This window comes from Centroberyx gerrardi, chromosome 17, assembly GCF_048128805.1.
Source record: "Centroberyx gerrardi isolate f3 chromosome 17, fCenGer3.hap1.cur.20231027, whole genome shotgun sequence".
Classification (NCBI taxonomy): Eukaryota; Metazoa; Chordata; class Actinopteri; order Beryciformes; family Berycidae; genus Centroberyx; species Centroberyx gerrardi.
Window position 1 is genome coordinate 13,376,389 of NC_136013.1, and position 11,663 is coordinate 13,388,051.

At 46.2% G+C, this 11,663-nt stretch overlaps 1 protein-coding gene across 3 annotated transcripts in view; it reads right to left on the minus strand.

Moving 5' to 3' along the window:
• Nucleotides 1-1,938: 1,938 nt before the first annotated feature.
• Nucleotides 1,939-11,663, minus strand: part of kidins220a (kinase D-interacting substrate 220a) — a 52,110-nt gene continuing 42,385 nt past the window's right edge. For 2 of the 3 annotated variants that reach the window (XM_078289419.1, XM_078289421.1), the window contains 7 exons: nt 11,623-11,663; nt 8,415-8,447; nt 6,988-7,110; nt 6,506-6,604; nt 5,221-5,439; nt 4,116-4,337; nt 1,939-3,640 (listed from right to left, as the gene is read on the minus strand). The exon at nt 11,623-11,663 is cut by the window's right edge and continues 76 nt beyond it. In XM_078289419.1, the coding sequence (XP_078145545.1) occupies nt 2,720-3,640; nt 4,116-4,337; nt 5,221-5,439; nt 6,506-6,604; nt 6,988-7,110; nt 8,415-8,447; nt 11,623-11,663 (1,658 nt within the window). In that variant the 3' untranslated portion in view covers nt 1,939-2,719. The remainder of the gene's footprint in view (nt 3,641-4,115; nt 4,338-5,220; nt 5,440-6,505; nt 6,605-6,987; nt 7,111-8,414; nt 8,448-11,622) is intronic. The other variant, XM_078289420.1, reaches the window with a different exon arrangement.

Genomic DNA, 11,663 nt, shown 5'->3' on the forward strand with positions numbered 1-11,663 from the left:
TTTGAACATGTCTCATTTTGGGGGGGGTGGACTGACAGGATTGCTGGGGAGATGATAATTCAATGTGGGGTGTCAATGGTTCAACAATACAAGCCGGTACAATCCTGTAACCTCAAACCAGGGCGTGGAATCAGTTTTCCAGTTGCGCGTCCAGTTGGACTGTTTCTTCATAATATTATGGGAAATGACCGCGCTCAGAACAGAAAGGTGGGCCCTGAAATTCTGCCTGCCTTAACATCTCATGCAAGAAAGTGTCCTCATAGGCCTATATAACCTTGTCTAAAATGTGTTTTGGGGTCCAGCACTTGGCTGAGACATGGCAGCCAACGTGCAGTCCACCTGAGCTGCATGCAGCCTTATTTAGGGCGCACCGCACTTTTACTTTCTCCTTCGGGCTATGTAAATAGGATTAAACGGTTTACCGTGACAGGCTGAGCCATTGGTTTAAAAGCAGTGGGCTGTATCCTGGACAATGTTCAGCTCGTTACTCAAAGTAAACAGGTTTGATGAAATTTTAAAGATTCCCGTGGTCAAATTGTGTAATATGACCCGTTACTCATTTCAAATGTAATCATCAGCAGTAATTCGTTACACTACTAACATTACTTTTCCGTTACAACCCCAAATTGGCGACTGCATCATGTGTTCAAAAATCGCGATAACTCGGTTACCTGTCATCAGGCAAACCAAATACCGTTGGTGTCCAAAGTGAATACCCGGAGAGTAAACTTTTCTTCCATTTCTCATTTAAACCAGTTTAGTGTGAGAGAGGACGACGACTAATTATTATTATTATTATTTATATAATAATTCAACTTCAATCTGATATGTAGGGGGTGGAAATAAAAGCAACAAATATTTTTTGATTAGTAGCTGTAACATTACTGACACGTATGGAAAAAGTAGGAGAGATTACTGTAACGCCATACTGCTCAGCGCATTACTCTGATTCTGATGGGCAGAGATATGAGTTTCTCCCTCAAAGTGACCCACTGAGGAGTTCAAGATCAAAAAGCCCAGTCTTGTAACTGGTTTTATGGGCTCTAATTAGGATTAGGCGATGCTCACTGTAGTGGAGAGGTGACATCAATCACAATACGCTACACAAGTGGATCTGGTAAGAATGTCAGAGGCCAGTTTATAGGTTCTTAGTTGGTACCTGTGGCGTCGGTAATTTAACCCTCCTGTCATCCCCTCCCTTACAAGCTACAGCAGAGCTTCTCTAACGATTTCACACCACTGACCCCCAAGAGACCAATTAGGCCGGACCCCCATTTGATAAGATTTTGTCCCAAGGACCCCTTAAGGGATTTTGCTGTTGTTGATTTAGTAATTTAAGTGAGTTGTAAAACCGCCTACTCCGTATAGGTAACAGTGTTGAGAATGAAACCTATGGTTAAAATAGTCATTTTTATACATTCTCTAATTGAGATAATTTGTAGTGCATTATAGTGAAATTAAGATTCATACTGCTGGGGACCTCCAGGAACCCTCTCAAAGACCCCTGCGGGTCCCCGGACTCCGCTTTGGAAACCACTGAGCTGAAGTTGCTACCCTCGGTAGTTTACAACTACACTGACAGGCCGTGTCCGTGCCACCAGCCTGCAGCGGGTTTGTATGGACAGTGCGCCATCTATCGGTGGATGTGAATCCCTCCAATGACGCCCTCCCAGCGTGTCACCCTCCTTTATTACTGAAATTGCATTAGATAAAATATTAATCTGTTATTGAGAAGACTCTCAGTTAAAGTAATGTGGTTTACTTGCCAACCAAATCCTAGTCCACACAAATCTTTATTTTGAAACGACCTGAGAGGCACTAAAGCAGACACTTCATTACACAAACATGATGTGAACGTCTTGCAAAAAATGTACTGTCAAGACAGAGAAGAATGTCTCTAAGTGCGAGAAGAGAGGAAAGAGAGATGGATTTCAAGGGTCCACATAGCCAAAATGTTTATTGATTCACAGAACACAGTATCACAAGGTACTTTGGAAAAGGCATTCATCACTTTGGAGACTAGTGCACGCAAAACATCTCTTCTATCACGGAAACTGTCAACAAAATACAGCACCACTGTTTACATTGCCATTCCAAATCTTCCAGCTATCAACTACAGCACAGCACAATACGCTTTGGAGACAAACTGCTTCAGTAACACGGCTAATCTTTTTCAGGTGGGACTACATCTTTTTTATTCTGTAACATATGATGTCCACAACATGTAACATTCCATCACTAAACACACCATCGCCACGTCAGCACAATATTCACATCACTCCACAGTCTACCACTGTAACTATCCAAACATGGGACAGCAAAAGGCCATGTGATAATAGAAAGCAGTCTGCTGAGTTACAGCAATTCCAATTTGACTTCAAAAATTTCTGGCACGATCAAATTCCAAATCTATTTAGGAAAGTATCCTTAGACTTCTTTTTTTAATAAACATGGATGGCTTTTTTACAACCCAAGTAATTGAAGCTTTTTTTTATGACAATAATGGGTGATTACCCTTAATTCACAGCAACAATTCCTACATTTTCTTCACATCAGTAGAACACTGACATTAATTCTTTGGAACAGCTCCTTGAACTGTTTTTAACAACTCACCACAACATCAACAGCACAACAACAACATCAACACAACATCTTTTAACAGACAGTCTACTTCAATCAACTTAATGACCCTTCTCAGCACAGTGGCCTCCCTGGCTTCTCACAGGACGCTCTCCCTCTCGTCTCCCAGGCTGATGGTGCGCAGGTTCTGGTTGTGGTGGATGGTGGCAGCCGTGGTGTTGGTGGTGCCGGGGGTGATGATGACAGGCGGTGGGACGCCGAGGCCGGAGGAGGAGGTGGTGGACTCCGGGCCCGTGCTGATAGCCTGCTGCTGATGGCTGTTGTTGGTGTTAGTGTTGGTGGTGGCGTTGTTGGGGCTGCTTGTGTTGTTGTTAAGGGTGGTGTTGCTGGCGGTGCGGTTGAGGTTGCTGACCCCGCTGGACGGCCACCCCTCATCTGGGCTGCTGGCCATCAGGCTGGCCTCGGACGCCGCCTCGGAGCAGATGGACATGCGGGCCGCCGCCGCGTCCTGCAGGCCGCTCAGGCTGCTGGGGAGGAGGCCCCTCTTCTTCACCAGGCCCTCCAGCTCCAGCTCGATCAGACTGGGCTTCAGAGCTTCTGCTTCTCTCTCTCTGTCTCTGTCGGCTTCTCCTTCAGCCTCCTCCAGGGACCGGTCCGAGGAGCTGTCGCTGGAGCGCATCCCTGAGTCGGACGAGTCCTTCTTATCCAGGAGGATTTCGGTGAGGAAGCCAGGCTTGGTCAGCAGCCCGGTGGGCTGGGAGGCTCTGTGGATGGACGCGGCACCGGCTCGAGCATCCTTGTGGAGGAGAGGAGTGGTGTTGTCAGCCTCCTCCGAGCCCGAGTCTTCATCGCTGGGCAGCTTGTGGTAGCATGGCCCAGCTCCCTTCATCCTGGAGCCTGGAGCCCTGGAGGAGGTGCTGTGGTCCAGCTTCTCATCCTCTTCGCTGATGGGGTCCAGGGGCTGGGCATCGCTCCCCAACGGGAAGTCTGTGGCATCGCTAGGCTTGGAGACTCTCTTGGTGAAGGGCTTGCGGTTGTCTTGGTCAGCCCCTTCCTTAGCCTGGGGAATGGGAAGAAGATTCAATGAATAGAACAAGAAAATATACAGTATCCTGAGCTATTGGCTGAGAGGCTCTGAAGAGGAGGATTCCTGTCTCTGCTTTATGTGCCAATAGAAATAGAGTATAAGCCAGTCATTAAGAAAGTTAAGAAGCTGTATAGTATTAGCCCAGTGTAAGACCCTTGCTGTTGGACAGGCCAGAGGAATGTGAGATTACTTTTAAGTTGATCATAAAACACTGAAAAACACACCATTTTAGAACCACATCATGCTTCTGGACACTCACAAGCTGACACTAGAGCTATTACTACACATGAATTAATGATATTGAGTTATTACAGTGAATTACATTGGGAGCTACTTTCCCTATAAGCCAAAAGTATGAGTTTCTATTTGGATTTGATTGGAACTATTCATGCTTTTAGATATTTCAGTGATGCAAAACTCAACAGCGTAATCCTGACTGTCCACCCACCCCTTTGTCCTCTGAGCCGGCAGTCTGAAGGAACTGTCCAGGGTGGGGCTGGACAGGCCTCTCTCCCCCGCTGCCGGACATCTCCAGCTGGGCCATCTGAGCGATGTACTCCCTGTAGGCATCCCGGTACTCTGCCTGCTGCTTGTCTGTCAGCTTGCAGATGTCATTGGAGGATTCCTGGGAGTTGAGGCTGGACATGCTAGAGGTACAGTGATTTGCCACCTGACAGGAGGGGAGAAAGTTGTGTCGGTGTGTATACATCTACCTGAATTTATTTAGGAATATGTTTATGGTATACCTAACTGCAGAGAGCCATATGGATGTGGGCTGTGAACTTAGAGTGCATGACACCTGAATAGCATAAACATGAGTATAATGTAATATGTGGCAATTAAAATGGTATTAATTAAAACTGTGTTTACAGTAATTACATTAGCAAACAGCAAAGTATTCAGTATATAAGAATAAATGTTGACTGGATACACTGAAACAGTGATTGGCAAAGAGAGTGAGTGGCAAAGAAAGCCTCCACTCAGTGTTTTCAGTGTTAAACGGTTTGCATTTGGAACAGATCACAATGTGAGATCATACAGAACAACAGTAGAGCTAGCTGTCTGTGTGCGAGCGTGTGCTCGTGTCTCAGAGTTTCTGCAAATTGGGAAAAAGTGAATGTGAAAATAACAAACGGGAGGCCCCTTGACACCTTTTGGTGTGGTGCGGTGTGTGTGTGTATTTTTAAGTCTGCCACGTTCAAGAGCACCATTAGCTTCTCCAGCTGCGCTCTTTGCTCGCTCAAAACCACATGTTAATGTCAAACCACTGAGATCACCAACACTGACTAAATGGGAGCCTGGTGCAGAGGGCATGTGTCCATGTGACAGTTTGAGGGTTTTTGTGTGACCTTTGTGTATTTGTGATCCTATGCTTGAGTGCTAAATGCTTGCACACAAATATACATATTGTATACCAGCAAACACATATGTACGTGGGCGAGTGCAGTGTGTACATGAGTGTTCGTGTGCATGCGTACAAACAATGCGTGTCTGTGTGCACACATCCGTTGCTATGGGCATATGTACTCTAAGCTCCTGATCAGATGACTGACCGGCCAGTGTGGGTTGCTGCTGTGTCTCGGAGGCTCCTCCAGCCCGGCTCCGCTGAGCTCCTCGAAGCTGAGGTTGAGACTGAAGGCTCCCCCATCATGCTGGGCTCCCCCCGAGCGCCTGCTGGGCTCCCCATGGTGCACGCTGCTGCCCTGCTCACTGGCAGCTCTGGACTCGTCCTGAAGCAGAGCCTGGCTTTCGGCATGGCGCTGCTCCATCACCTGGAAAAGATGGGGTGTTAACAGTATATACCATACACAAACATTTGCCTGGACAGAGGACTGGATTGTTGGCTGTGCTGCAGAATATAACCAGGCATCACAGTTTGATGTTTTAGGTCAGTGAGTATTTCGACTTTTGTTTTAGGTCAAACAGTCAATGGTAAACAAGTTTTTTGGACAGCGCGTGACACAGACAAAAAGTATGTTAGACAACGGCAACAACAGCAGCATGTGCTTTCGAGAGGAGAACTGTGAGCTGTTGCTTAAGTAGAGCTATTCAGCTGTCCACTCCTCCCTGACAATAACCTCCCTTCATCCAGATATCAGTCAGCCATCTTGAACCAGATGGCTGTGCTGGCTGCTTCCTGGCAACACAACACTGGTTAGTATTTGGAGCTGCATGTACACAGAGTTAGGCCACTGCAGTTTCCAGCTGCTTCTATGCGAGCTCCGCATTTGATCTCCAATAAAACATGACCAAACTGTTTTTATCCAGGGCTCTGGTTTAGTATTAGGAGCACAAACCGACATCTGATGAAGTGGAGCCGACTACATGTGTTAGTGATTTCAGCCTAGCCAGTCCCAGCCTCAACCCCCAGCCCAGCCGACTGGACTCCTGGCTGACTGACTAACGGCCTTCTCGTAATACGGATTATAAAATCTCCCATCCCAATATCTCAGCAGAGCTCAAGATGTCGTATTACGAGATGCTGGTTTTTTTTTTGGAATAAACATGAGCTGAAATCAATCGCCGGTAGAGTCCTGGCAGTGTGGAGTGTCTGCCTAGTATCAGAGAGTGAGGAGCATGTATGCTATAACAAATCTATTCCATGCCTTTACTGCAGATCAACAAGGTGATTGATGCTACTGTTGTTGCTGGACTGATGCTTTCTTTTTTATTTACATATCTACAGATACCCCATTTCTTTTTCTTTGATTCACCAAAAGTCGTACACTATTACACATAAAAAAAAATGTATTACATATAAAATTCCCACATAATCACAATTCCAAAGGAGGCTTTAAAGCAATGGAGGACGTCTCCAAGGGAGGAATCTAGTCTCACCATTCCCCTGAAGAGCTGCCAGTCTCCAAAGTTCATCTCCATCTCTTTCTTCAGCTCGTCCAGGTTGCACTGGGACAGCACGCGGCCGTTTACATTGGCCTGCAGTGGACAGGGAGGGGAATGACTGGTTCATTCACTGATTGATTGAATGTATTAACATGTGTAAAGACGGCTCAGGCCAAAAAAAGCACAACACACAATAAAGCAGGGAGGCGGTGCGTAGGGAACTGCAAGAGGAAAAATATCCCTGAAACTAAACTAGAAAGCTTTATCATTGAAAACACATTTTATGAATATCCCAAAAATTGGGAAACCATCAGGAAACCACTGAAAAAACTGATTATTTGATATGTTTTGGCAAGTCAAAATAAAGGACTCTTTTACTATGTGTACTAGAGACTACGCTGACACTGCATGAATCCTGTGTGACAACATGGCAGATTTTGAATGTTTCAACTTTATCGTCAGGCCAAGGTGCGTACCTTCTTGATGGTGGTGGTGTACTGAGGCAGCATGTTGGGGTCGACACCCTCCATCTGGTTGAGACGCTCACACACTGCATCTGTGTTCAGAGAGCTGAGCAGGACCACAGGGGCCCCAGAGACCTAGACACACAAACACGCACAATTAGAATAAAACCAACTCATTCAGAGACTTTCAGTAAGTCCAGCTTACCAGCTCAAACTCCAGATTGTTAGCACACACTGTTAGAGCAACTCATCACTCCCAACAGTTTGATTAGGGCAAAACGAGCAACAATTCCTGGCAAAGAGATGTGCAGCCCTGTTACTGTGAGGCACACAGAGGTGCAAAACCACAATCCCACACAGTAATTCTCTCCATCAGTCACACAATGTAAGTGTAAAAGTAAACAAAGCTGCCAACCTACCCAAATATACTGTTACCTGCTCTTATTCTTTACCCAGTGTATACATAAGCACGCAGAGTGTGTGCACAACACTTAAGAGGATGGAGTCTGTAAGTCTGTGAGCCTCTGCTGAACCGAGCCACATTGAAGCCACCGCTGAGCAGCTATGAGGCTTGATGTGACTAATACCAGTGGCCTGTTGATGCTGTCTAACTAAGGCCTCACACACAGCCCACATGCTGCCCACTGGCACGAAAACTAAACAAAACTCCAGCCGCCCTCCTTCTCCCCCCCTTTCTCCGTTCCCCTGTTCTCCCTCCATGTCTGCCTGTTCTCTTTCTGAACACTTGCTCTCCTTCCTTCCTTCCTTCCCTCCCTTCCTTCCTCTCACATTCCTTCCCTCTGTCACTCCTTCTCGACCTCCCGTACGTCCCCCTTCTCTCTTTCCATCACCCACTCCATCTTTCTGTCTCTCTCTTTCTCTCCCCCCCCCCCATCTCTTCTTCCCGACTACCCCTCCCCTCCTGTCTGCTCTTCCCCCCATTAACACCATTAAGACATGGCTTCAGACTTGAGCCCCCGGCTTTGTTTGTGGCCTCGAGGGAGAGAAGAGCAGGGCTTAGACGGACTTGGCGTTCCCATTCTTGTATAGTTGCTGTGAGTGGTTGTTAGAGAGAAAATAAGCAGCTCACAACACAGGACAGAATAGAAGATGCCAACTTTCTGTAGTGCCGGGCAAAAGGATGAAGAGGGTGACTGGCACCCAGGGAGTTTAGCTACTGTACATACAGCGGAGGATTTACTCTGCAAGGAAACTATGTTACTGAATCTACTCATCTACCACATCGCTACATATGAACTGGGAACCTAAGCCGTGTTTTGCAGTGATTTCTGAGTTATGAGTCTACGATAATGTCTCCTCCTACAGCATGCTGGCTAGTATTGAACCAGGAAGTGTTAGTGATGAGGTCTAGATAGGTGGAGGGTGGAGGGAAGGTAGGAGACGGACATGGAAATATGGCCATGAAACCATACGTGTACCTGCTTTGGTTTGTAAGGCAGCGACTTTAACAGCTTCAAAAGGAGACAAGAGGCAAACGGACAAATAGTCAGACAAAAATATGGAGATATTATAACATTCTAAAGCTGGGACTGTACCTGTGAAAAAAAGGGGGAGAAAAAAAAGCGTAGAGGCAGAAAACAAATGAAGACGGACAGAAAATGACAGTCAGATGGATATACAGAAAGACACTGCCGCACATGTTGAACTCATCATCAGAGCTGGAGGACAGAGAGACATTGACATCAGGGCAGACATTAGACATTTATCTGTCTCACAGCAGGGGAGGAGATGGCTCCTTTACAGCAGTCGCCCAGCCAGCCAGCCACGTCAGACTGGAAAAGAAGTGGCTATTTGGACTAGAATTATTACACAAGGAGATTTTGTTTTCGCTGGAGTCAGCAAGCTTTTAGAGCCATAATCTTTGCAGACAGAACGGATTGCGGACCGTGAGAGAGCGAGAATGAGGGAGGGAGGGGGAGAGAGAGAGAGAGAGAGAGAGAGAGAGAGAGAGAGAGAGAGAGAGAGAGAGAGAGAGAGAGAGAGAGAGAGAGAGAGAGAGAGAGAGAGAGAGAGAGAGAGAGAGAGAGAGAGAGAGAGAGAGAGAGAGAGAGAGAGAAAGCCAAGTAAGAGAATGAGACATCTCTCACTCTGCACAGAAAAGCAGAAGTTTCAATTCGGAGAAGGCCTTAAATACGACTCCTCTATTCAGACCGTGAGCGTGTGTTCTGAGAACATGTGTGTGAAAGCGTCGATGTCTGCGGGTGTGTTTATAGTGTGTGTGTGTGTGTGTGTGTGTGAACCCTCCCAGTGTGTGTGATAAGGCTGTAATTACAGCTGGGCTGAGCTCAGGGCTGGGCAGAAGGATGGGGAAGAGGAAACAGAGCTCTGTGAGGGAGGAAGCGTCTTGGTAAGGAGATAAGCTCTACTAGCGCTGGGCTCATTGTCAGTGCCTGTGTGTGTGTGTGTGTGTGTGTGTGTGTGTGTGTGTGTGTGTGTATGTATTGCCAGGCCCAACAGTCTCTCTGATGATAATCCCGGCAGCCCAAGGAATCCATACTCACGCTTATATCAGCTAGGCAATTACACTAGGCTAGGCCCGCTACACAAAGTGTAGCCAAAGACTCACACACACAAATGAGTGAGCGTGTGTGCACACCCACACACACACTTTTACACACAGACATATGCAGAAAGACAGGCGCATGGGTACACTACACAAAGAGATGAGGGGTGAACCAAAAAGGGCTAAGACGGGCTAATGTACATAGAAAAGCTGGGAATATTTTAGAAGGGGATGAAACAGAGAAAATACATACTGAATAGGGGTAGAAAGAAAAGAGCAGAGAAAAGGAAACAAGAGGGCAGGAGAAGATGTGAGGAAAGGAGAGAGGGTGTGGAAAAGGGAGACAGTGATGAGGGGAGGAAGGGATAGAGCAAAGATTCGCCAAAGCAGAAAGACAGGGAGAGAGGTCTGAGAGAATGGAGCAAGAGAGAGAACATTACACAGTAATCTTTATTTAAATCTTTCATATACCTCCTTTAAACGCCTGCTGGCAGCGCTCTGATAAGTGGCTCTGTGGAGCAGAGGTCTACTGACTGGTGTTATCATCAAATTGTTCTCCATCTAACATAGCGGCCGATTCCTCTAGAAATGTGTGTGTGTGTGTGTGCGCGTTCAGAGGAGAGGTTTCTGTCCAATCTGATTCCAGGCATTCCTGCGGTTCTTCAATGGGTTAACTACAGTTTTCTGTCCATCCCAAGAGAATGGGGTCTATCTCTCTGTCAGCATCAGAGTTAATTTCATTCGCCATGTTTGTTACATTTGCCTTGTTGCAGCTGGTGACAAGACACATCTCTCTCAGCGGTTTAACGCTTTACAGGTCACAGTCACACCAGATGCAGCTGAAGTATTGACTGCAAGCATTCTACAGTCAGCAGTGAGTGTGATAGTATATATTTGTTCTCTCGGCTTGCATAAACCACAGCGTTGAAATAAATAGTCTGAAAAGTAAATTGAGTCAGTACCCATGCATAATTGAGAGCACGTTTTCATGCCTCAAAGACCTGCAAACGTATGTTCATGCATTTTTATGCATGCTTGTGTGTTCTTGAATTCGACATAAGAAATGTATGACAAATGTGTTTGTTAGGTTTAAGCATCTGATCAACAGCCAGATAATGAGGGGCTAGTTGCATGTTTGCTTATTATGTAATGCTCTACAACTGTGTCTGCATATATGTGTGTACGCGTGCAGCACGTGTGCTAGCATGTCTGTTAATGTGCATGTTAGGTTACCATGGTGGGGTCAGAGGGACACGAGGGGAGGCCTTCTCTGGCATCCTCTGCAATAACATCCTGACATGGGCACAGAATGGAGACAAGGAGGTTGTGTAGAGAGAATGGGTAATGGAGGTTGAGTTCATGACTACTCAATTTACGGGAATAACTTTCCGACAGCAGCCTGTACATTTTCGATGTGGGCTTTAACCACAACAAAGACTGCGGTTGAATAACAAATTGGTCTCGGGGAAGGGGCTGGGTTCACGACCTAACAAATATCCCCACAAGCTCCAAGAGTTGGGCACAGGGGCAGCGGAAGCGGGGCGTAACCTAAACTAATCTGGAGATGATGGAAAATGGACAGGTAAAACATATGACATCACACTAAGGAGAGAGAGGTGAGAGGGGACGATAGGGAGGAAGAGAGGAGGAACAGAGGAGTGAAGGACGACGAGAAGAGAGAGGGAGGGAAGAAAGAGTTTGTGGTAAGAGAAAGGTTCATGCAGTAGGTCTACACAATGGACCTGACAGCATACTGAACATAGAGTTATTGGATACTACTACTGGACACCCTGAGCCTGAATCTTTTTGGTTTAATTATAGTCAGAAAATGAATAGTAAAGATGGAACCAGGTTTCTCTGGGCTGGAACTGCTGTGGAACATTCTTCCAACTAATTCAGAGGAGGAAATATCGGATATGATAATATTTATTTTTTAACAACATTTAGTGTGAACCATATGAGGAAAATTGTTTAAACTGTCAATCATTCATACCACACAAACAGTGTTGTTGCACACTATAACGAATACCACTACAACTACTATTACTACTACTATGACCATCTATTGCTACTTGGAAGCATGTGAGAGATGGATCTAGCGCTACTGTTGGTTCTGTACTTACAAGTCCATTGGTGTTGTCCTTAGGGTGGCCGAGTGGTTTAA